Source organism: Callorhinus ursinus, unplaced genomic scaffold, assembly GCF_003265705.2.
Source record: "Callorhinus ursinus isolate GAN/ISIS: 27379988/994484 unplaced genomic scaffold, GSC_fseal_2.0 scaffold5, whole genome shotgun sequence".
In the NCBI taxonomy this organism is placed as follows: Eukaryota; Metazoa; Chordata; class Mammalia; order Carnivora; family Otariidae; genus Callorhinus; species Callorhinus ursinus.
The window spans coordinates 62,605,423-62,632,357 of record NW_027397067.1 but is presented as its reverse complement, the minus strand read 5'-3'; the positions used below and the strand labels follow the sequence as shown (position 1 = coordinate 62,632,357).

The 26,935-nt window shown below is 39.2% G+C and overlaps 1 protein-coding gene across 2 annotated transcripts in view; it reads right to left on the bottom strand.

Annotated features, from left to right (window-relative positions):
- COLEC10 (collectin subfamily member 10) overlaps window positions 1–25,222 on the bottom strand; it is a 38,250-nt gene extending 13,028 nt beyond the window's left edge. The window contains exons 1-3 of one of the 2 annotated variants that reach the window (XM_025871542.2): window positions 24,970–25,222; window positions 2,234–2,305; window positions 532–603 (exon numbers count right to left, since the gene is read on the bottom strand). In XM_025871542.2, coding sequence (XP_025727327.1) covers window positions 532–603; window positions 2,234–2,305; window positions 24,970–25,117 — 292 coding nt within the window. In that variant the 5' untranslated portion in view covers window positions 25,118–25,222. The remainder of the gene's footprint in view (window positions 1–531; window positions 604–2,233; window positions 2,306–24,969) is intronic. The other variant, XM_073892737.1, reaches the window with a different exon arrangement.
- Between the last annotated feature and the right edge of the window lie 1,713 nt (window positions 25,223–26,935).

Sequence of the window (26,935 nt, the reverse complement as noted above, 5' to 3'; positions counted from 1 at the left end):
AAGAAAGAGAAAGAAAGAAAGAAAGAAAGAAAGAAAGAAAGAAAGAAAGAAAGAAAAAAAGAAAGAAAGAAAGAAAGAAAGAAAGAAAGAAAGAAAGAAAGAAAGAAAGAAAGAAAGAAAGAAGAAAGAAAGAAAGAAAAGAAAGAAACTTCTACTATCCTTTGCTGTCTTAAATTTTAATAATTGTTTTCTACCACTGAACATGCTTCATGGTCTTGATACCCATTTTAGTTGTATCAAGGATTACAACCAACAGATTCTAGGACATATAGTTCAATACAGAAAGTACCAAAACTTTATGTTTGATTGTGTCCCTGAATTTCTGTTTAATCTCGTTCAAGGCCTTTATTTTTTTAGACACATTGTTTATATATGAAAGGAACAGCGAAGAAGATATGAAGAAAGAGAAAAACTCCTATTTTAAAAGAAAGAAAAGGTATCATTTTCACGATACAGAACGTTTCAGAATATATCAAGGTTATGCATGATTTGCTTCAAATTACCACTGGAGAAAAGGAAAATGCAGCTTACCCTTCTTACCAATGGGCCCAGTCTTGCCAATGTTGCCCTGGTCTCCTGCATCACCCAGCTCCCCCTTAAGTCCTGAAAAGCAAAGCATGTCATCTTTACATGCTGAGGTTTTGTGCTCCCCTTGAAGATGTGGCTAATGCATGATAGTTACTGGAAAGAAATACCAAAAAGTGCACTCTTCCATCTGCGGTATGGGACATATATCCTGGGCTTCCTTATCTACTTTAATCACATTATAGTGTATGTATTAAAACTAAATGTGGGTAAGTATGAAAATCCTGGACCCAGTGATACTGAAACGCTTACCAACACGATATTTCTAAAAGGTCTATAGCAGAGGATGTTTAATCTAAAGGTCAAATAAGGGGCTGAGTGGAAGAATTCCTACATTTTATTCTAATTCTGTTCCTCTGTAGATCTATTTTAGCTTCACTTTGGGAGTCTATTTCCTCCCTAAGATTTGACTATATTAGCCGTTTTAAAAAGGGGAGGGAACGTATCATAAAACCTAGTGATCAAAGGGACATCAGAGAGTTTTTATTAAAAAATATATAGAGAGAGATATATATAGATATATATGATCAGGAATAACTGAGTTCCTCCAAAATTGTTATCAATTTTGTTTTTTTCTATGATGACCTAAAAAACATTTACCCTTTATAAAGCTGTATCCCTGTGAAAATAATTTTGCAACTGAATTTGAGAAACAAGACAGAGGGTCATAGGGGAAGGGAGGGAAAAATGAAACAAGAAGAAACCAGAGAGGGAGACAAATTAATCTCAGGAAACAAACTGAGGGTTGCTGGAGTGGAGGGGCTGGGAGGGATGGGGTGGCTGGGTGACGGACACTGGGGAGGGTATGTGCTATGGTGAGCACTGTGAATTGCGTAAGACTGATGAATCACAGACCTGTACCTCTGAAACAAATAACGCATTATATGTTAATAAAAATTAATTAATTAATTTAAAAAAGAATATTGTACATATTTATAGAATAAGAAGAGTTTAAATCGGCATTTCTCAAACTGAGGTCTCAAAGGCCTGTGAGTCTTTTTTTCTCTTTAATATACTAAAGATTTTGAAATCAGTGGTTTAGGGCCACCACCTTGTAGCACTTAGCAGGAAAGACACACACTTACACATCACAGTCTAAAGCTGTATTTTGGGGAGGTTGCTCTTGGCTTTGTGAGTAAAAATACTCCCTAAAAGCCTTTGTGTCATTCTCATCTTCTTTGCTCTGCTCTTTCTCCCACCCCACCATTTGCTGACAGAACTTGGAAACAGATGGGTAAATCAATGGAGCAGACAACTATTTCTGTTCCTTCTTATTGTTCTCCTTACGCTCTAGGCCAGCCAAAATGAGTTGCTTAGCAGTGGCTTCTGAGAAGACACAGCTATCAACCCAGCTGTGTTTCTAAAATTCACAGTTTCCTAGAGATTTCTGGAGACTACTACTCCCTAGGCTCCTGGAGTGTCCCACTCCTGCCCACCCTAAGGAGGTAGCTTGAGAAATGTGTTGAATCTTGGGGACAGTCAGGGTCATAGGAGCTCTCTGGTGGTGAGTAAATTCATGTCTGAAATACACGTCATTCATCTCTGGAGCAGAGAGTGTTAAGAAAGCTGCCAATTTCCAGGGCAAGGCCAGTAGAGAGAGGAACGCAATTCTAATATTAGAGCGTCAAATTCATGTCATTGCACTTACCTTTTGGCCCCATGCGTCCCACTTTGCCATGTTTCCCCTCCTCTCCTGGATCTCCCTTTTCACCATCATCTCCTTTTGAAATGGAAAATGAAAGAGTGGAGCAGCTCAGATAATAACATAGCACATCCTCCCCAGGATATCGTGGTGAACATGGCTGGAATCCATTCCTCAGCCCAGTGCTTGCCCTATAACTCTGATGTGACTATGTATACAGGTGCACATGGACTGGACATTCAGGGAAAGAGAGGACACTTCTGGTATCTTTTGCCTTTCACTCTTCTCCAGATTGTTGGGGGAGATCCACTGAGGGGATGTGAGTGCCCACTGACCTGTGAACTAGACCTCAGCAGTCGATCAAAAGCTCTTCACCCCATCCCCTGTCTTGAAATGTATGAGCTGTCCACCATTCCCACAGTGGGAACCATTTCAAGGATGCAGCCTTGAGTGGGTGAGGTGTCGTTGAGACCATCTGACTGGTATATGTGACTGAACCCTGATGAGTTCTATATGAACTTTTGAGATTCTGGCATACGGGTGTGGAGACCTCATCTTGCCACCACCAAAGACAAGCCTCATCTGTAACTTCCCTTGCTTATTAACACCACCACCTACCGATCTGGATTGGTCTGCCTCTCTCTTTGGTCTCCCCTTGTCCTCAGTGTATGGGCTGGGGGTGGGGGACCAGTGTCAAATTTTCCACAAGAAATTCCCAAATTGCAAACCTATTAAGTTTATGTTTGAAGAAATATCTCTGCTGGTGATTTCCTGAGAACTTTATTTGGTTTAACAAATCTTTTTTTTTTTTTTAATTGAAGCGTAGTTGACAATACTACATTAGTTTCAGGTTACAACATACTGATCTGGCAAGTCTATAGATTGTGTAGCCACCATGTGTCATCATACAATACTACAGTATTACTGTAGCAGCAGTTACATTCCCTGTGCTGTGCCTTTCCTCTCTGTGATTTACTCATTTCATAACTGGAAGCCTGTACCTCCTAATCCCCTTCACTCATTTTGCCCATCTCTACACCTTCCTCCCCTCTGGCAACCACCAGCAAGTTCTCTGTATTTATGGGTCTGTTTCTACTTTTTGTTTATTCGTTCATTTTGTTTTTTAGATTCTATGTACAAGTAAAATCAAATGGTATTTGTCTTTGTCTGTCTGACTCATTTAGCATAATACACTCTAGGTCCATCCATGTTGTTGCAAATGGTGAGCTCTCATTCTTTTTTATGGCTGAGCAATATTCCATTGTGGGTGTGTACACATATATATTCATATACATTATATGTGTATATATATACACATATGTGGGTGTGTGTGTTTAGATAAAACATCTGGTGTGACAAGTCTTTATTTTTGCTGGAGAATTTGGCCAGTTCTGGAAGCATGTACATGTACAAATATGTATATTGATGTGTGATACATATATAAATAATATATATAATTAAATACATAAAAATATATAAATGATAATTTATACTTTATAAATTACTACTCTCTGACTGCATGCTTGAGAGCCCCCAAATTGTAGGCATAGACCAGGAAGCTAAGAACAGAAGACAGCTAGGAATGAGGAAGCAAAGCAGTTCTGTGTGAGCAGCAGCTCTCTTAGTCATAGATGGGTCTAGCTCTGGTACCTGCCCAGTCAAGGACTGAATGAGTGCCTTAATGAAAAGTATCCTGGAGGGACACCTGGGTGGCTCAGTCATTAAGCGTCTGCCTTTGGCTCAGGTCATGACCGCAGGGTCCTGGTATCGAGTCCCTCATTGGGCTCCTTGCTCGCCGTGGAGCCTGCTTCTCCCTCTACTGCTCTGCCTGCCGCTCCCCCTGCTTGTGCTCTCTCTCTCTCTCTCTCTCTGACAAATAAATAAATAAATAAAATCTTTAAAAAAAAAGAAAAGAAAAGAAAAGAAAAGTGTCCTGGGGGTGCCTGAGTGGCTCAGTCAGTTAAGCATCCAACTCTTGATTTTGGCTCAGGTCATGATCTCAGGTCTTGGGATTGAGCCCCGAGTTGGGCTCTGTGCTCAGCAGGGAGTCTACTTGGGATTCTACCTCCCTCTCCCCCGACCCTCCCCCTGCTTACACTCTCTATCTAAAATAAGTAAATCTTAAAAAAAGAAAAAGAAAGAAAAGATAAGTGTTCTGGACTATAAATCAGGAGCCCTGAATTTTCACATCATGTTAGTCACTGATGGGTTGAGCAAACCTTCAAAAGTCACTGATAGAACATCAAAAACTAATGATATAATGTATGGTGATTAACATAACTATAAAAAATTTAAAAAAGAGAGAAAAAAAAAGTCCCTGATAGAGCTTACTGGCTTTGAAGTAAGACAGATCTGGCCTTTCTCAGCTTGACCACTCATTATCTGGAGAAAGTTGGATATGTGACATCCCTTTCTGAGTCTCATTTTCCCCTCCTGCAAATTGAACTAATAACACCTACCAAAGGAGGGCCCTTGTCAGAAGTTTAATAAGATAAAATGCGTAGGAGGTATGGAACATAATCATGCAGTGGTGGCTATTGTTATTCTTCACTTAATGTTTTAGTTTCCTCGTCCTTAATGTGGACTTTATACCTGCCCTCCCTACCTCTCTCAGTTGTTTTAGGATCAACAAGGTAAGTATGTGAATGTGCTTTGAAAATAAACAGCACAACACACACAATATTATGACCAGCTACCTACATTATCACATAGCAATCTCAGGATATGAAGGAGTCCCGTCCATCACCAGTGGAAAGAAACAGAAAGAAGACTTCTAAAGACAAGAGTGAAGCTCCTTAGACAGTTCAGGAGAGACAAAGTGAAGATGTCATTTATTCATCCAGAAAAAAACATCATCAGCCATTCTTTATTTTTTCTGAGAGCAGAATGTTAATATTTTAAATGAAAGCATAAGCCAAGTATGGAAGAGTTGGATTTCCAGGTCGTGAGATTGGTCAAGCATTAAATCACTTCACATGTGAAGCTCTAAAATCTTCTTCTGGGGAAGGCTTTCAAAAAAGAACACACAGAAGATTTGTGTGATCAGACAGGAGGGGTGAAGTGGATGGATTAAGTGGCATTTCTTTAAATAAAGTTAGTAGCAAATGTTTATTGAGTAATTATAATGTGTGCCAACACTGTTAATCATCATACCAATTCTAGGAGGTGGAAACTATTATTGTGCCATTTTATGAGTGGAAAAGCAGACTCAACAAGATTAATTGCTTGCCTATTGTCATTGAGCTTGTAGGTGGTAGAACTAGGATACAGCAGGTGTATCTCTGTGCCTCCAGATCTCTACCAATAAACAATTGTCCCTTCCAATCTAGGATTTTTGTGACCCTTAGCAGATTTTGGTTTAGTTTAGATAATTTGACATTGTGCCAAATTTTTCAGTGGTGGGGGGGAAGAGGAGATCCAGAAACAATGACTGCTTTTTTCTTTTTAAAAAAGAAAAACAATGGGGAAGGGGAAAAAAATAGCCTAGTATCTCAAGGACTCAATTCACAGGGAATGTATCCTTGAAGTAGTTCGGGATCACTGAGAGTTGGCTTTGCCACTCACTAGCTGAGGGAACTTGGGAAGTCCTTGACTCACTCATTTGTAGAATGAACAAAATACTATCTTCTTCAGAGGGTTTTAGGAAAGGTAAAATTAGAAAAGTGTTTTCTTTCAAGAAGCCCTCTCTAACATTTTCAGGCTAGGCTAAATTCTCCCTTTAATTACGTTGATTGTTGAAAATAATGAACTTTATACCGAATGAGCCCATTTTTCAGTTCTGTTCCTTATACTCATCTGTCACCTGTGGGATGGCTGGGGTCATGGGGGATTTATTCTAGCAACCCCATCATTTGACACAGTGTTTGGCTCTGATGTTTAATAAATGTAGTTGAACTGGATATATCTTGTGAGCCATAAAACATTTTACAAATGTAATGGTAGTGTTTATTGAATACTATGTGCCAAAGGGGTTCTTAGTTCTTGATATGCATTCTGTCATTTGGTCTCTTCAACAACCTTTGAGAATACTATTCTTAGCTCCACTTTACAGATGAGGAAATGGGTCAAAGAAGGGTTAAGTAACTTCCCAGCATCGCATAGCTTGCAAGTAGTAAAGCCAGGATTCAAACCAGGGCATTTGCCTTCAAAGCCCTTGCTCTAAACAAACTTGATGATTGGGAATACATTCATTTCTGGGTCTGGGATTGCTCTTCTGTATGACGGGACTAAAGATGCATGTCCTGCTCACTAAAGGGCAAGATCAAACACAGGCATATATGTGAAGCACCTTGTGAATCACGAAACCACATGAATGTGAACTTTTGGTGCCATTATTTCTCCTCCTTCCACGCCGCTCCCCCTCTGAGTTTTCCCATTCATTTTCAAGCAAGTATCTAACTGAAAGCAGCCAGATGAGTGAGTTAGTCATCTACTGCTCCCTGGTGGCTCCCGATGGAGACCTGGGAGGGTGAAAATAGGATCATTCTTCTTCTGACTTGTGTGCTTGCCTCCTAGCCTGGTGGTGAGCAGGCTTCTGGTAGAGATGAAGTAAACAACTTGTGCCCTTGCCTTCAGCTTGTACCCCAGGATCATTTGATATTTGGGTCTTGCTTTAATGAGAACAGAAGAGAGGTATAAAAGCAAGCTTTGGAAAGGATCCCCCACATGGTTCACAGTTGTCTGCTTTCATCCTCTTGGCAATATTTCATTGGGTTAGTAGTGCAATTTAGACTTTCTTTTTTTCTTTTAAAAATAGCTACTTACATTTTAAAATTAAATGAAAAGCTATCAGTTGAAATGAACTCATTTCAATTTTACAAAAATGATTTGTTTCAGCTCCCCTAGGCCACCAACTTGCTGTGATAATCTTTCCAGCAGAATTCCAGCAGAGCACACAGTTGACCAAGTTTTCTTAGGTAAAGTTTTTTTTTTTTCCCAAAAAGCAAAAAGTCTTTTAAAATTAAATTCTAGTTTGAAATGAAATAGCTGAACCTAGGTCAGTACCCCCTGCTCAAAGGAAACAATTATTAAAAATTAGTGAATTGGTTTTGGAAATGCTAAAGGAAATTCACTAGGAGCTGAATTTTTCTCACTGCCAAAATAATCTTATGGACTAGGGAAAAGTTGTTAGCGATCCTTTTCCTGATCAGCCTTAGAACTGAGTGGAGTGGATGGCATGGTGTGCTTTATTAATGGGGCCAGGACTCTTCCCTAAAATATAGCCTTCCCATCTCTAGTTACCCTTTCTTGCCTATTGCATTCTCACTCTTGGAAAGCTCTGTAGTCATATCGATTATTCCCTGGACTGCTCATACATACCAGGTATATCAGTATGGTCATAAAATGAACTATCTCCCAGTGCTTTGACTTCCTTGATCACAACCTCATCTTTTCACTGAAATATTCGGCCATCCTCAGGAACTACTATGTTTGCTTTCTCTCCATCACTTACTTTATCAGTCCCTCTGTGCCTTTACCTACCTCCCTACGTGTCCTGAATTCTTTCAACTCAGTCATTCCCACACAGCTCTCCCGAAGGCAAAAGGAGTTCCCTCCTTTGGTGAATAGGGCTCTGGAGCGAGTTATATCATTTTTCTGAGTCTCCGTTTCATCCATTAAATGGAGAAAAAATAATCATCACTTCATAGGATTGTTGTGGCCTAATGGGGACAATGCATGAAAAGTGTTCTGTGCAGTGCCTGGTGCTTGGTAAGGTTATCTGTTCTTCTTTTAATCAGAACAGAAAGGAGGTATAAGAATGATCATCATCATCATCATCAGAAAAGACATCTCTTTTTAACCTTCCCTTGTATTCACTACCTCAATCCTTATCCTATAATCATCACTTACTTTTGTACTTGACTATATATACTAAGTAAATTTTCGCACAATTAAAGATAAATAGAAATAAATGTATACCCATTACTGAGACTTAACAATTGACATGTTGCCATTGCTTCAACTATGTATTTTTACTGACTTTTTTAAAAAAAGTAAATTACAGACATGATGACATATCTTCCTTAAATACTTCAGCAAATCTCTAAAAGTTAAGAACATTCTCCTATGTACACATAATATCATTATGCCAATCTTAAGTTCAACTTGGCTACGGCGATTTGCTAAAGTCACCTTTATAGAGCTCTGTGACCTTGTTCATCTTGAGCCCATACTACTCTGCTGTATATAAACTCATGAAAAAGGGGTGAGCCTTTAGAAAAAGGAGCAGACATTCAGAGGAGTAAACCTGGGTTCGGTGAATACAAATTATGACCAAAATTCCATTTTTTCTTCAGGAAGGACTACTAATAAGTCAAGAAGCTGCCATGACCAGAGTGTCTGGAAGAAGACACATGTCCATTGGTCAGTTACAGAAGAATACAGTTTCTGTGATGCTCGGGTGATATATTGGTGAAATCCGTGGGCTTCACTCTTACAGGTCCTGAATTCAATTCCTCATTATATCCCTTTCCAGCTCTGTGAACTTAGATGTGGTATTTAACCTTTCAAAGTTCCTGTTTTATCTGTAAATGGAAATAAAAGAGGACCTAACCTGTTTAGTCTCCCAAATTGAGGGCTACTTGCTTACTCTAAGACACATGGTACTTTGATTCATTTTGATAGTTTTGTGGTAGAAATTGCTGGTAGAGGAAGAACTCAGTAAAGAGTTTGCTTATTTCCTTTTTTCTCCATCAAATGTATTGCCAGGTAATGTGTAGTGTTACCTGGACTGCTCCTGCCCATTCCCCGAAGGTGGGATTTTTCAGCTCTCCAAGGGTCTTATGCCCTAGAACTGGTGCCAAGCACTTGGTTGACAGGAGCCAGCAGGAGAAGGTGATCTGTAATTTAAAACCAGGCCTCTGCAAGCATGGCTCACTGACCCTCAAAGATAGCAGTGGTCATAAACTGTGGAGAGATTACAGGCCCGTGGTGAGATTTCATCATGGCTCTTTCCTCATTTGAGACACTGAAGGGTTTTTCTTCATATTTATTTTAATGAAAGCATAAAAAATGAGCAGGCATGGTTTCTAAAAGAAGAATGATTTGTAGACATTACTTTGCATCTTCATTGCCATGAGGCAACTGATCTGTGGTCAGGGGAGACAAGACCTTGGCTAACCTGGCTTAACAACAACAACAACAACATAATGAGAAACACTATGTTCTATGAATAGAAAAAAAAATCTTTCTATGACAGTGGGGCAGGGGTCCTCTAAGAGATTTTCTGAGGCTCTTCCCTAACACACCCTCACCTAGTTATGAGGAGTGTATCCTTATAAAACACCTTTCCTAATACATTTAAAGCATTTGCAAAATGTTTATTTTGGTCCTAGAGCAGGGATATGGTTACAAAAGAACCAAGTTCGTTTTAGTCCGTAGGAAACTGCCTGCCTCTGAGGAGAAAAGCTGTCCAAGGGAGAATCTTATGTGGAAGAAAGCAGCTCTTAACCAAGATGCAGTTTGCCAAGGGTTTCAGCCTTTGGAAACACAGGTCTTTGGAAAGTTGGTGCTAGGGGCAAAACAGGAGCTTTATAGTCTGTCATGGCTGGATTGTTTCTTCACCCCCAAAATTCATATATTGAAGCCCTACTCCCAGTACTTCAGAATGTAACTGTATTCAGACAGAAGGCCTTTAAAGAGATGATTAAGTTAAATTCTGGCTGTTCAGACAACCCTAATCCAATCTGTCTGGTGTCCTTATGAGAGGAGGAAATTTGGACACACAAAAGGATGCCAGGGATGAATGCACTAACCCCTGAAAAGGCCATGTGAGGACACAGTGAGAAGGCAGCCGTGTGCAAGCCAAGGAGAGAGGTCCTAGCAAAAAGAGACCAAATCTGTTGACTCCTTGACCTTGGACTTCCAGCCTCCAGAACTGCAAGACAGTGAGTTCCTGTCGTTTAAGCCACCCAGTTTGTGGTATTTTGTTATGGCGGCCCTAGCAAACTAATTCATAGTCCCAGAGACCTGGGCTCAAATCCTACATCGCCACTTAACAGCTCTTTAATATTATACTAAATATGTTCTCTCTCTGCTTCTGTTTCCTAAACTAGAAAACTGAGGTAGTTACACTTTTCTTAGGGGGTTGCTTGAAGTTTAGATGATATTATGGATGGAAGAGCTCACAGAGGATCCCTGTGTATTGAGTGTGCCCTTATCAATCCACTAAATATGAAGTGTGGAGTGGGAACCTACAGGTTTCACCTTCCTGGTATCCTCGATCTGTCCTTCTGGTAACAGCTCCACAAACTTCCATAGGAAACCACACTTGCTTATTCTTAGTCCATGTGGTTTGAACCTAACCCACAGTGATTGGCTCAGCAGTGGGCATGGGACCCAAAAAGAGAGCCAGTGAGTCTCGATTTGTAGATAAGCCTCCTCAATAACTCGAGCAGTTACAACTTTCAAAAAATGGAGACCTGCTGTTTCTGCAAGGGTTGCAGAGAAGACAAACTGTTATTGAAGTGTCAGAATCTGTTTTACCACCATGAAGGGAGAACCTTCTTTAAAACGAAGGCATTATCGAGGAAAGCAGAACGAAGGTATGAGGCTTAGTCCTGAGCACCTGATTCCAAACCGGATGTAGCACAGCTTGAGTCCCTCCCTGTCACATGAGGCTAAACATGCCCCTTCTCTCCTCTCTTTGCTTGTTTGATTAACCAGTGTAAGCTTGGTTTGTATTTGGTTTCTCTCACCTGCAAACACGTTTCCTTACCTTCCTTACCTAACTACTAGACACAGATCAGGAAAAAAAAGGGCCTTCCTCTGAGGAGATGGAAACCTCAGGAAAGGATGGGCACGTAAGCCTATAATTACTGGGATAAATGCTGGGAGAGCAGCTGTTATGGAAGTGTGAAGGACAAAACACCTGCCTCTACCTGCTCACACCTGAAACTCTTCCCTGGTCTTTCTCAGGAAGAAGTAAATGGGATCCCTTGCATTGGGCTCCACCAGAATAAATTTATATCTTCAGGTAAGTGAAAAAGAAAATAAGTTAAAATACAAATCTGTCATTAGATGAGGGCAGGCTGGTACTAAAACGTTCTCATCAAAAAAAGTTCGTGTGGATTTTTATCTTCCATCCAAACCATGCATCCTATGGGTTTGGCTCACACGTCACCTCCTCTCCCCAGGAGTCTGCTCAGTGCAGACTTTCTTGCTGCTGCTGCCATCTCCCTAACCATCAGGAGAGTCTCATTCCCTGAAGGGAACAGCCCTTGTACTTCGTAGCATCCACCACACCCTGTCAGATGCTGGGAAAAGTCAGGGAGGATACACTATTTCCTTTATATCCCTAGCACTTGGCACAGCCACTCAGATGCAACAGGTGCTTTCTCGAGGAAGGTTTTCAAAAGGAAAGGAACAACACCCTTAAAGGGAAGATCGATAAATGTGAGCTTAATGACAATACAGTCAAATAAACTAGTCATTGATTAAAATGTTCTTCTCACAAATGGCTGATTAATGAATTGGACTTGAGCCAGCCGAGAGGTCTGTGTGAGGGCTCGTAACCTTAGGAGGGCAGCCAGCCTGGCTCTACTCTTCCCTCCACCCCATGCTTTTGTTTCCTCCTCTTATTTGCCCATCTCTCCCAGTGTCACCGCCATGCTCTCATCTGCCAGGCTCAGTCCCCAAATGGGTTTTGGCACTTCCTCCTTCCGAATTCCCGCCTTGATTCTTACTTTTTTTCACATGCGTCCTTTCTTTTTCCTCTCGCCCTGCTGCCATTTTTCTACCTTTCCCTGGGCTAATACTCTAATCCCCATTCCTTGCAGGTGGTCCCTAAATGGTCTTCCTGGTGTTTTATTCACTGGTGATCCAAGTGCCTAGAATAGTGTCTGTTCAATGTATAATTGTTGAAATATTAGTTTCCTTAGATCTGAGCTTCACTTTTTCAAGCCATCTTGCAAACGAAGCTTTATAAAAATCACATTTTCATTACAAAACTGTCCCATTCAAAACATTTCAGCAGTTCCTCTGTGTTTATAGGCCAAGTCCAAACTAGTTAGTCTAGCATTTGGATTTTTCACAGACTGGCATCAATGGAACTTTCTGGTGTTATTTTCTGACATTGACTTGCATAACCTTCTATGCCTGTTCAACTTGTTTATTCATTTTTCATTAAAAGGTCTTTCAATTCATTCCACCATTGAAAGGCTTTTCTCTCTGTTTGAAGTTCATCTCTCCAGAGGAAAAAAGCAGAAGTCATAAAAGGGAAGAAAGACATATATGACCACATGAGAAATTAAAAGTTTTTATATGGTAAAAGAAGTCACATAACTGTATAGGGTTTATAAACAAATATATGACAAACAAGGAAAAAAATCAAGCCCTAAGACATATATAAGGTGATTAATATTCTTAACATGTGAAAAGCTTTTGCAAAAAGACAATAAGTGAAATAAAAAGATGATCTAAAAATATAAACAATAAATGATAGATGAACAATGTCCATACTCACTATTAGTCAGAAAAGTAATATGGAAATGTCTGTTATCATATGTTGCCATCAGGTTTAGTAATAATCTAAAAAACTAGTAGCATTTAAAGATGCCATAGATGCAGACAGCACTCAGTCATTGCTTCTGGTAACACATGAATTGCTACAGCGTTTCTGGAAGCTAGTCTGTCAATAAGGATTAAAGTAAAGAATCCACACCTTCCATTGTATCTTAGGGAACCTATTTTATGAGAATAACTGTAAGAACTAATGTGTATACATGTGTGTGTATTTATATATATGAGAATGTTGATAGTGGCAAAAACAAAACCATAAACAATCTGAAAGTGTATCATCATCATGAAACTGAGAAATATTGTGCAGTTGCCAAAAATAATGAGTTCGAGAAAGACCTCTGAAGAAGGTGTGATCTCCATGTTATATTATATAAAGACTGTCTCTTGGAGAGTCATTTGCATATGATCCCATTTAAAAGAAAAAATAAATAAACAGAAAAAATGTAGAGAAACATGTTAATACCAAGCTATTAATGATGGTTACATAGGTGGAGTGGTTCAGAAAATGGAAGAGTCACAGTGAAAAGTGAGATCATTAGCTTTCTCTTTACACATTTTTATTCTGCACATATTTACACATGTTATATGGTATTTTTAAATTAAATTGTTTATTTAAATTCAATTTAGTTAGCATGTACTGTATTATTAGTTTCGGGGCTAGAATTTAGTGATTCATCAGTTGCATATAACACCCAGTGCTCATTACATCAAGTGCCCTCCTTAATGCCCATCACCCAGTTACCCCATTCCCCTACCCACCTCCCCTCCTGGAACCTTCAGTTTGTTTCCCGGAGTTCAGTATCTCTTATGGCTTGCCTCCTTCTCTATTTTCATTTTATTTTATTTTTCTTTCCCTTCCCCTATGTTCATCGGTTTTGTTTCTTAAATTCCACATATGAGTAAAATCGTATGGCATTTGTCTTTCTCTGAATGACTTATTTCGCTTAGCATAATACACATGCTATGTGTTTCAACAAGCATGAAATACTCTTGCAATTTGAAAAATAAATCATAAATAATATAAAGAAACTGTGGATCTTCTCTCCTTTTGTAAATTTTACCCATGAGTCTCGTCTCAAATTCTAAATTCTCTGAATTTATTGATAGAATTATTTCCTTGGTAATTCACCATCTGGTTCCTTGTTACTACTCTCTAATTGCTGCCTTAGGGTATTATTTTAAAGCACACTGTTATTTAACTTTTTGTATTAATGTCAACTACTCAATTAGAGTGCAAGTTCCTTGTTTTGAGGGCAGGTATTTTACACTTTGTTCTCAAGAGCTGCTCAAAACTTCACAATTTGCTCACTCACTCATTCATTACTTGAACAAATATTTATTGAGTCTCTACCAGCTACTAAGTCCTGTGTTGAGTCCTAGGCATACAACACTGTCTCCGACTAGACATGATCTAAGCCTAAAAGTTTGGTGGGAAGGAGACACCAAACAAGGTCTTATAAATGTTATGAGTACTATGAATGGGAAATTATCATGTGTGTTGTTGGCATCTAACAAGGTGAGATTTTGAAAAGATCAATGATCTCTTTTCTTCTCCCTGGTAAGGAGATTTGGCTTTTATTCATCTATAGGCTCTCTCCTCAGATGACAAGATAATGTATCAACTAAGGAAATAGAATAGAAATGCTTTTTCTATATTAATATTCTAAACAATGTAAGGAAATATAATATGTAGGGACATATATTGTGATTAATTTAATAACAATATCAATGACAATATTGATGACAACTATGTTTCCTAGGTGCTTCCTATGATCCAACCCAGGTTGTTGATGTGCTTGACCATGATGTCAACCAATCCCTTTATTGTGTCCCATCAATCTCAGAGACCCCTAAACTTTATTCCCCCTTCAGCTAGTTTCTGTATAACCTAGCAAAAAAAAAAGTGAGGATTTCAAGGATCCTGCAGTGTTTCCTACTTGAATTATAAAGCACCTCTTCTAAAGGATCTGTACTCAGAAAACTATAAAATACTCATGAAAGAAATTGAAGAAGACACAAAGAAATGGAAAAACGTTCCAAGCTCATGGATTGGAAGAACAAACATTGTGAAGATGTCAATGCTACCTAGAACAATCTACACATTCAATGCAATCCCCATCAAGATACCATCCACGCTTTTCAAAGAAAGGGAACAAATAATCCTAAAATTTGTATGGAACCAGAAGAGACCCCGAATAGCCAGAGGAATGTTGAAAAAGAAAAGCAAAGCTGGCGGCATCACAATTCCGGACTTCCAGCTCTATTACAAAGCTGTCATCATCAAGACAGTATGGTACTGGCACAAAAACAGACACATAGATCAGTGGAACAGAATCGAGAGCCAAGAAATGGACCCTCAACTCTATGGTCAACTAATCTTTGACAAAGCCGGAAAGAATGTCCAGTGGGAAAAAGACAGTCTCTTCAACAAATGGTGTTGGGAAAATTGGACAGCCACATGCAGAAGAATGAAACTGGACCAGTTCCTTACACCACACACAAAAATAGACTCCAAATGGTTGAAAGACCTAAACGTGAGACAGGAGTCCATCAAAATCCTAAAGGAGAACACAGGCAGCAACCTCTTCGACCTCAGCTGCAGCAACTTCTTCCTAGAAACATCGCCAAAGGCAAGGGAAGCAAGGGCAAAAATGAACTATTGGGATTTCATCGAGATAAAAAGCTTTTGCACAGCAAAAGAAACAGTCCACAAAACCAAAAGACAACTGACAGAATGGGAGAAAATATTTGCAAATGACGTATCAGATAAAAGGCTAGTATCCAAAATCTATAAAGAACTTATCAAACTCAACACGCAAAGAACAAATAATCCAATCGAGAAATGGGCAGATGACATGAAGAGACATTTTTCCAAAGAAGACATCCAAATGGCCAACAGACACATGAAAAAGTGCTCAACATCGCTCGGCATCAGGGAAATCCAAATCAAAACCTCAATGAGATACCACCTCACACCAGTCAGAATGGCTAAAATTAACAAGTCAGGAAACCACAGATGTTGGCGGGGTTGCGGAGAAAGGGGAACCCTCCTACACTGTTGGTGGGAATGCAAGCTGGTGCAACCACTCTGGAAAACAGTATGGAGATTCCTCAAACAGTTGAAAATAGAGCTACCATATGATCCAGCAATTGCACTACTGGGTATTTACCACAAAGATACAAATGTAGGGATCCAAAGGGGTACGTGCACCCCAATGTTTATAGCAGCAATGTCCACAATAGCCAAACTGTGGAAAGAGCCAAGATGTCCATCGACAGATGAATGGATAAAGAGGAGGTGGTATATATACACAATGGAATATTATGCAGCCATCAAAAGGAATGAGATCTTGCCATTTGCAATGACGTGGATGGAACTGGAAGGTGTTATGCTGAGTGAAATAAGTCAATCAGAGAAAGACATGTATCATATGACCTCACTGATATGAGGAATTCTTAACCTCAGGAAACAAACTGAGTGTTGCTGGAGTGGTGGGGGGTGGGAGGGATGGGGTGGCTGGGTGACAGACATTGGGTAGGGTATGTGCTATGGTGAGCGCTGTGAATTGTGCAAGACTGATGAATCACAGATCTGTACTTCTGAAACAAATAATGCAACATATGTTAAGAAAAAAGAAAAAGAAGAAAATAGCAGGAGGGGAAGAATGAAGGGGAGTAAGTCGGAGGGGGAGACGAACCATGAGAGACGATGGACTCTGAAAAACAAACTGAGGGTTCTAGAGGGGAGGAGGGTGGGGGGAATGGGTTAGCCTGGTGATGGGTATTAAAGAGGGCATGTACTACATGGAGCACTGGGTGTTATACGCAAATAATGAATCATGGAACACTACATCAAAAACCAATGATGTAATGTATGGTGATTAACATAACAATAAAAAAATAAAAAAAAAATAAAGCACCTCTTCTTTGTTTTCAGGTTTATTTGGTTTAAGAAGAATTACTACCTGGAACCTGCAAGTTTTTTGTAGTCATTGCATGTCCGAGTAACAGGGAGAGAAAAGGAAAACAACTAACATTGTACTTAATGAAAAATACAATATTAAGTTTTGTTGGGCAGATTTTCTTCCTCCTACATATCATTCATTATTAAAATACACTCACAGCCAAGTCAGTAGAAACAAATGCAAGGAAGAATCCCATCCATCCAGGACAAAGTGGCATGCTTCTGCAATACATTTTTATTTTGCAGTAGTTAAGAGCGGAAGATCTGGGATCTGAGGGCTTAGTTCAAGTGCTGGTTCCATCACTGGCTCACTGGCAACCCACTTAAATTCTGTAAGTCGAAGTTCCCTCACTAGTAAATCAGAATATTGAAATATCTCCTTCACAGTGTTTTTGAGAAGAGTAAATGTGCTAATGCATATGAAGGGTCGAATGATGCCTGGAATGCAGTGAGCGCTCGAGAAATGTATGATATGATAGTATCATCCACTAGGCCACCCAGAATTTCTAGCCCCTAGAAGTCAGAGGACTACAAAGAAGAGGCCAAGGGCAGGCAGTGCCTCTTTAGCCCATACCTTGGCTCTGCAGATTTGCAACTCCCTGGCTGATGTGTAGTTTTGCTTCCAGAAATTTGTGCCTCTGGTGTTGAAACGTTTACAGCACTCTGTAGATGTAACACACAATATTCTGTCTAAAATCCCTTTCAGTACAAAGTGGGGCAGAAGCTAATGTAAAGAAAAAGAACAGCATTATGAGTAATAGCTATGCGATTATATCCCAACATCCCAACCCGTGGACATCCCACCCATCTGTGAGAATGACAGTGTCCTCCCTGATGATTCCACTAAATGAGACAAGTTACAAAAACCATGAGTCAAGACAAATAGTGTGATTTGTTTTTGTAGAGAAGAAGTGCCTAAAAAATATTTATGATCTCTATTTTCAACTGCTTACTGGACTTTTCCATATGGATGTCCAGAGGCAGCTCAGACTGTTCAGAACTCATCATCATCTGCCAGTTTTGCTTCTGAAATCTCTCTCTAAGATCCCACCAGGATCTTCTCACATCCTTTCAGTCCTTCAGCCTATCTTCCACCCTGCCAAGAGATTTGTCTACCTGAAAAAATATCTAAGTTGCTTCATTCTCCTACTCAGACTTCCATTGACTCTTCTGGTTTAAACTGTCATTTGACTAGTCAGACCCGATACAATCTTAAAACTTCTACAGAGTAGCTGTGAAAACCAAAACCAGAAAAAAAGAAGAAGAAAGAAAACCCAAGGTATAATGAAAATTAGGTTAACAAAGTGCAGTAAGTTTCCATTTACAATGAAGCCACTGGAGCTAGAAGAAGGAAAACATTCTGTGCTCCACCTTATTAAAAGATTGAGGTAGAATAACACTTAGTTTCTCCACCATTGGACACCCCTGTTGTAAGAGTAGGTTTCCACTGACCTGCAAATTAAGTCAATAAATTTGTTGCATTAGGGATGCATTTCGACACGGCAGAGTACTCTGCCCTAACCTCCCACATCCACCCATATTTCTAATTCCAAAAAGTAAGATAGGAAGAAATACAGGAAAATAGGCGGTAAAATGATGCATTTTGGGCAATTCGGTTCTCAATGGTAAAGCCTTGTAGGCAGGTGCAGGAATACCCTGGCATCAATGAATGCCGAGCATTTTAATTTTGCATACCCTCATCTGTGCAGAGCTACAATGTTAGAGAAACAGGAAGAGGGATCAGGAGAAAGTTCCACGTTAGCATGGCTGGGTCACCTTAGAATAATACCAACATGATACTGCGTCCCTTCAGGGTCCTCTAAGCTAAGAAAGAAGGTCATATCCCTTGCCTTTGTACACTCCATGTGAGCATTATTTCAGTGTATTTGGTTTGTGGGACTTTGCCCCAAGATCACTGGTGGCGTGGTCTAGCCTTGCTCTTCAAGGGCTAGGATAAATCCATTCTAGAGACCTTCCTTTGTAATATAACCAAGTCCCTCCTTCTCTTTGGAGACTTTCACTTTGGTCTGCAGCATATTGTTACACTTGTGACATTTTTCCATCTCCCAAGCTCCCTTTGGACATAAGGGCCTCTTTGGACACTCAGCATGTCGTCTAAGGCGGGGGGGTACTTTGGCTCTGAATGTCAAAATCCTTTTCTAGATTTTTGTTCATCTCAAGCAAGGCAGAACAACATCATTTCAACTATTTTCGACTGCACTCCACACTGTAATGTCTTGCACATACACTCATCCCTGGCTGATGTCAAATAAATGACCCTCAGAAGAGTCACAGGCAAGAGTAGTGGGCTTTAGTTCATTCGTTAGTTCATTCGTTCCTTCCTTCTTTCCTTGGTTCCTTCCTTTATTTATTTATCCCTCTCTTTAAATAGGGATAATGATTCCTATAGTATGTCAGTGGAACTAAAAAAATTAATTGATAAATCCTTGGTAAATTCTAAAGACTCATACTCATATCATTTGTTTAACAGATACAAGTGTTCTCAAGTGGCCACAAGAGACCTGAAATAATGGTTCTAGAGTTTTCAAGTCAAGACCAATCACAGTAAATAATTTGAAAACAATTAAATTCTTTAGATGCGACTTCAGTTGAGTCTCTGTCAGATTTTTACTGCACATATTTATAATTATAATTTATAAAAGAGCAGAGAATGTTCTAGAATATAATTTAAAGAGTTTTGTAAAATTATAGAATATTACAGATCAAATATGTGGTGCAAAAACCAGACAAGATTGCTTATGGATCAGAATATCCAAAAAATATGTGAAAAGGCCAAACAACACCATTTCTAACAGATGTAGAATTTCATAAACACAAATAAAGAGTGAGAGACTTAAGTTGTATCTGGCCTACACATATGGTCGGTGACCCAAGGCCAACAAAACTGCCTGCCTGGGGCACAGGAAAATATTCCCTAAAGGACGAAAAAAGACCAGAAAGCAGGAAAAACATTCTCATTTTCTCTTGAGTTTTGCTAATCCATGGTTTTCGAATATTTAAAGGGTCGTTGGCAATATGTCAGGCACAGTACTAAGTGCTTTGTGTGGCTTAACTCATTTCTCCTCACCAAGACCCCTTAAGGTAGTCACACTTATCATCCAATTTTTTACTACTAAAAAGAAAACTGAGGTTTGGTTTTGTGGGTTTTAGCTCATTTAATCCCATTACATCCCTAGGGGTATTTATACTATTGTTATTCCTACTTAATTGATCAAGAACACCAGACTCAGTCGGAGAACAAGGGCAAGAAGGCAACATGAGTGAAGAGAAAAGGGGATCTCAAGTTTGTGAACTACTGACAAGAGTTGACTTTGCAGGGGAACTGCAAGAGAAAGGAAACTGCAGCAAGGAGCAGAAGGTGGTGGCATTTCCTTGATGGATTTCTACTTAAGGAGCCAACTTTACAATCTGTGAGCCTTTCATTAGGGATGTGGGGAGAGAGGGAGCTTATGGTAATGGAAAATGGAAGCTAATGGGAAAAATGAGGAGAGCTAAGCTATATGCTACATGTTTTAATTTTCAAATTAAGCATTTGAGACAGACAATAACATTATCTATTTAAAGAATGAAGACACTGAGGCTTAAGGTCTCAAAGACAAAGTCAGTGGCAGAGCTCAAATTCAAAGTCCATAATCTTTGCCAACATGCAAGTACCTACTACTACTATGGCCCTAGCGATGACAGATGGATAGCCAAGTTATTGTGCAAGGAAGTTGAGGAAAGGGCAAGCCTGGGTAAAGGAGGCATGCTTACTAAAATGAAACAAACTAAATTTTTTTGAACGTTATCATCATATCTCCTGAATCATCTTTGCTCACACCTTGATTGACTGGAGTTTTACTCTTCCCTTTCTGGTCTAACCTTGAGATGCTTTCTTGGTATCTACCCAAAGGGAAAAGGAGAAGAAAAAATGGTTTGGAACACCCTGGCCAAGCCACTTAAAATTTCGGCCTGTCTTTATGCATAAAATACATATTAAAACTCTCAATGAAAGAATATAGTGAATTAATATAGTTAATATAAAGGTCTTGGGAAAAATACCTACTTGCTTAACCTGTCTGATAAAGCCACCAGAAAGAAATTAGCAACTTAATTTGTATCAAGGTGACCGAGCTAAAACAATTCCGTATGATGTTTATGCATTGACCTCACAGAACTCCTTTTCTAATGTTAATTTAGAAAGCTAAAGGAAGGATCATTTCATGCTTAATGAGACTGATGCAACGTGAGGGTGATGATGTAACCTGGCAGAATGGAGCAACGACTGGCCTGGTGATTGGAACAGGAGTTCCAGTTCCAGTCCTGCTGTCAGTTAATCAGTGTATGACTTAGAACAAGTAATCTTACCTCTCTGGGCTTCAGCTTTAACAAATGCAAAAATAAATGGAATTAAACCAAGTTACCTCTGATAGTTACATTACAGGTAATGAGACTTCCAAATTGGCTGTGAAAGTGATCCAGACATTTCTGGGCATATCTGGCCATCTGTTTGGGGAAGTCATGAGAAGCTTGTTTGCCCTGGAGGCTGAAAAGATTCCTGGAAATAACTTGATATAGCTAGGATCCAGAGAGTAAGGGGGTATCCAGGAGGGCCTACTGTGCAAATGGCATTTGAGCTAAAACCTAAATGAGGAGAAGGAACGATCCTTGGGAAGGAGGATCTGGGCTGGGCTAAGTTTAGGCCAGACAGAAGGAGCAGCAAATACAAAGATCCTGGGCCAGGAATGAGAGACAAAGCAAGGATGCCTGAATCAGACTACAGGTGGAAAAGGAGTTTGATGTGGGAGAAGTAGGGAGAAGCCAGATGGAAGGCAAAGCAACTTTTAGGCCACACACACAAAAGTCATTGAAAACAAAAAAGCTCCTAAACAAAAAGGTTAATGGAAGCCAACATAAGCAATAAGGCAAAATATCTTTAATTTCCAAGCAAACTAATGAAGTAATGGAGTTGATTATCAAAAAGAAGGCATATCATTACTTTCAGCGTATGTTAGTATCCAGTACAATGTTGAGCTGTGAGGTGACATGAATGCCATGTTCTCAGGCATTGTCGCATCCATTTCTTATCACATAGGGGACAGTGGACTATATTTTCAAACCTGATTCTAATAGAAGCCAGTGGATGTCATAGAATGGCACTGGACCCAGAGCCAGAAGGCCAGAGCTGAAGTTCAAATTGCTTATCTGTTCTATAAGTATGTGAGAGACCTTGAGGGTTCCACTTGGCCTTGTTGACATTGTTTCCTTATCTTTTAAGTTTAAAGTAATTGCTACCACATAGGGCAATTATGAAAATTAAACAAGATAATCTACTTGAAAATACTTTGGAAATTGTGAATCATCACTCAAATATTTCTTACTGCTCTTACATTTCCTTTTAACATTTCTTGTTAAAATTTCCTGCCACTGCTGTTCTCAAGGGAAACCACTAGAGGTCAGAATTGTACATGAATAGTTTCAAGAACCGCCACAGGTGGGAAAGAGAACATTTTCTACTAAACAGCATAAAATAATAAATTTAAGGCATAGAGAGAAAAATAAAGATAGCTTCCAACAAAGAAGTTTTGATAATTGGAACATTGCTTATTCCCAAAATTGTTGCTCAGCAGACAGATAAATAGGGAGAGGAAGGAAAGACAAATAGAATTATCTATTTATACTGTCTACACGGCTTAAAGTTTACATTTGTTAGCTTATATTATTCTTAAAACAGTTCTCTAATGAAGCTCCCTTTGCAAATAAAGAAACGAAAGCATAAATAGATGTAATAGCATACTGAAGATCAAAACAGATTTAATTCAATATCTTTCTTACCACCAAGTCATGCTTGGGAAATAATGCAGTAAGAAAATGGTGAGTCTGTATTGGACAACATATTATATGACAGGTTAACATTACTTGTTTTCCACCTGCAACTCTAAATAGTTTATTTAGTTCTCAGTCTCCCAAATGAATTTAGGGAAAACTCCTTTTATTGTTTCTTAGAGTACCTAGAAGTTTCTGAGCACAGCGCTGATAACTATGGTATTGACATGATTAGCCATGGAGAAAAATACACACCAGCCTGCTCTTAGGAAAAATATATTAAACAGAAGCAGTAATTCCGTCCTTTAAATATTTCTTTAGCCAACAAGCTTTTTTTTTCCTTTTCTTTATTATTAGTATTTTTTTTTTTTAGAAATAAATATGCAAATCTGCCTTGTGCAGGGGTAGGGAGGCGCTATTACCATGTTCATGAAGGAATGAGGTAGAGTAGATGGCAGTTTATATCTTGAGAGAAGACGAAGGCTAAGTCTTATTTTTCATTTGTAGGCACGGCATCCAGCACGATGCCTAGGGTGGCAGAGAGTCGGTGATGAGCACACGCATGGTGCTCCATATGCATGAATACAGGCAATTTGCAAAGAAAAAACCAAGTTAACTCAGCCCTGAGTCCAAGATTTTGCAATCTAATACAAAGCTTGAAATGTAGACATGTTCTAGGACAAGGGCTTTAATTTGAAACCTTTAGCACTGAACATGAGGCCTGAGATGTAGGAGGTATTCAGTACATTCCGTTCCAGAATTGTGGAATATTTTTCATAAGAAAGGAACCTAGAATTCATTTTGATGCAAAGTCCTCAGACTCTGGGGGAAGAAAAAAATCATACCAGGTTCCTAGCAGACTTTGTTCTGGAACCCCTGGGGTTCTAGATGACACAAGCTCAGGAAAAGAATGAAAGATTTACATTGTTTGAAATCTTAGCAAGGTTTCTAGTGGGAAGGGGGATGTTTTGCGTTAAGAAATGTGGGTAGGAAGACCATGATGAACAGGCTGTTGGTATCCAATAAAAATTAATTGCCCACTCCTCCCTCCTATATTTTTTCTTTCTCTACTGCTCATGACACTAATATATGTTATTTAATGCATCTCTTATGCCTAAAATAATGCTTGGCACTTAATAGGTATTTGATATATGTTGGCTGAATTGGAATAAACAGAATTGTTGTACTGGAATGCATGATATTTGGGATATTTTGACAACACTTTGTCCATTCTTCTTCTAGCTTGAAATTTGTAGTTTCTCTGCAAGGAAAATTAACGGTGCTATTTTCAAATGGACTCTCCCATTTGCAGGGACAAGGAAAACTTTAATTTTCAGCATTTTCCATGATACTTCAGGAATAACACAAAGTTCCTTGTACATTATTGGAAAGTCCAGTAATAGTTCTAAGTAAATACTTTTAATTCTAATCAAAACTTTCTTTCCTGAACATTTGCCCTCACATTATTCATTTATTCACCCAAGAAATTATTTGGAAGCCCCAAGGTCTCATTTTTCCTCCCTGCATTTATTTTATGGTATCAAAGGTTAAAGCTTGGATTGCAATCTTAGGAGGAAATTAATTCACTGATTAAGAAAAATGCACTTTAAGCAATACACATTTAAATAACTGGCAAGCACAGGGCAATGTATTTCTGCTTTTTCTGAAAGACCCTTTTTTTCTATTTAAAATTTTAAGCAGCTGCAATTCTTCCACCCTATAGCCTGGAGAAACATAGCATGAATTACTAATAAGGGAGCACCAATTTGCTCTGCAGTGACCACTTCCAGAACAAAAGGGTCAGAACTAAAACCAGGAAAACAACAGCATTTTTTATCAACCAGTTGCTTGAAGCACATTTAGACCTTGGCTCTACTTGAAAAAATTCTGCAATAGTCTATCACCCTTCAGCTGGAGGCACTTGGCCCCAAAGACTCCACTTTCAATAAAGAAATTTCATTTATACACTACCTGCATCCTCGACAAAAATTTTCTTCTTCATAGGAAGCCCACTCATTGAATGAAATATTCAGAAGATTTAATTTTCTCCTTACGTAGCTTTTGCCTGGTAACTTTACCAAAATCAGTGCTGAGAAAGGCGTTGGAATAAAAAGAGCCAAAGAATAGAGAAGGTATTAAGGAAAGCATTCCTGAAAGACTAACGTCTTGGCTTGTGTACTTCCCCCTGGAACAGCATGGAGGAGGGAATTTTCCCGTGCCCTGGGTGAGGTCCACCCCCTCCCAACATGCTCTTACCTAACATCAGGGAAGGTTTTTACAAAAATAACAGGCCATTGGTTTTCCAAAATAGAAGGAAAAGAAGGAAGACGCACACTAGGGAGAAGAGAAAGTCATTGAGAGTTACAATAGGGTTGAGGGAGGAGGGAAGAGAGTTCATTTACTATATATGAACATTTTGTTTTTCTTTCCTCACCTTTGGGTCCTGGTGCAATTGTGTGTGTGGCACAGACTTCAGTGGTAGGACGGCTATCCATGTCCAAACCCAGACTTTGAATTTGCAAAAGAAAGAGCACCAGAAGGATGGACTGGTTTCTTCGAAGTAGGGCTCCAAAGCCACTCATTGCTGTGGTTCTTCAAAAAAGGATTGCCCAGAAGTACCAAAGAAGTAACTTTGCTTTATTTTAAATAAAACTTCTGCTTTAGGGAAGAAAGTAAAGTATCTGGAGGACACATTCCAAAAAGGGCTCCAAAAACAAGCAGGGAGCATATCCTAGGTTGTTTATTTTCTCAGTATTCCGAATGGACTGTACACTGTCCAGACTGTTTATTTTCAAGTGACAACAGTTTACTGAAAATTATCTCTGAACTAAACACTTGAGAAGAAACAACCCAGAGAATGGAGAGGATAGAGATGACTTCTGCTCAGCACATGAGCTGACAATTTAATAACCCACATTGCATTTTTATGTTGGGTTCCAGAAAGATGGAGCCAGAGATTGCTTGAATTACCTGCATGTTATGGATACACTATGCAGGGCTTAGAGCTTTTTTGTAAGGAAATACTCATTAATTGTTTGTGGCAACTGAATGCTAATGCTCCCACTGCTCTTCATGACCTTATTTCCTTCTCTTGTTACAAAGAACTGTCTTGGGATTAAACTCCAAAGGAAAGAACACCAGCTTTTCTGCAAAGCAATTTGGCAATAAGTATCAAGAATATTAAAAATGTTTATAGCCTTGATCTAATAATTGTCTTTCTGGTACACTATTTTAAGAAATTATTCTGAAATGTGAACAAAGTTTTATCTCAGAAAATATGGCAAAAAGAGGAGGGGGCATCAACTGCCTAACAATACATTATGGTTGGCAAATCATAGTAAATACAAACATATGAGAGAGTATGACATGAAAACTTTATTAAAATGATGTTTGTAGCAAGTTTTTGATAAAATGGGGGGAGAAGCTTATGCTATTATTATGTTTCTTAAAAAGCAGTATAGATACAGAGAATAGAGATGCACGTGTAGACATATATACAGAGATAGAAATAGAGATTGTTCTGCCTTTCTCTATCTCTTATCTATTGTCTATCTGTCTATCTATCTATCATCTATCTATCATCTATCATCTCTCTCCATCCATCCATCCATCCATCCATCCATCCATCCATCCATCCATCCACCTATCTATTCCATCAGTCCATGGCCTGTATGAATAGCCTAGGCTTAGTGAGATATTAAAAAACTAGAATTAGAATCACTTATAGGGCACCTGGGTGGCTCAGTCAATTAAGCAACTGCCTTTGGCTCAGGTCATGATCCCAGGGTCCTGGGATCAAGTCCCACATCAGGCTCCCTGCTCAGTAGGGAGTCTGCTTCTCCCTCTACCCTTCCGCTTGCTCATGCTCTCTCTCTCTCTCAAATAAATAAATAAAATCTTTTAAAAAAATCACATATAATAGGGAGATGCCTTACCTTCTCTATTCTTGAGAAGCATGTTAACTGAGAGGCCAGAAGGGGTTTTAGACCTACTTTCCTTGAAATTGGAAAAGAAGGACCTTATATATCCTCATAAGGGCTAATGAAGAAATATTTCTATGAGATTTTATTACAAGTAATGGTCAATCTAAGAAATACAGGTGTATGAGTTTTCTAGGACTGCTGTAACAAAATGCCACAAACTGAGGGGCTTAAATAACAAAAATTTATTGTCTCACAGTTCTGGAGGCTGGAAGTCTAAGATCAAGGTGCAAATCCATGCTTGTTCTGAAGACACCAGGAAAAGATCAATTTAGGGCCCTCTCCTAACCTCTGGTATTTGCTTGGCTATGACAGCACAGCTCTAATCTTCACACAGCATTCTCTCTGTGTGTATCTGTATGTATCTCTCTATGTCAAAATGATTCCCTTTTTATAAGCATACCATTCATAATGGATTAG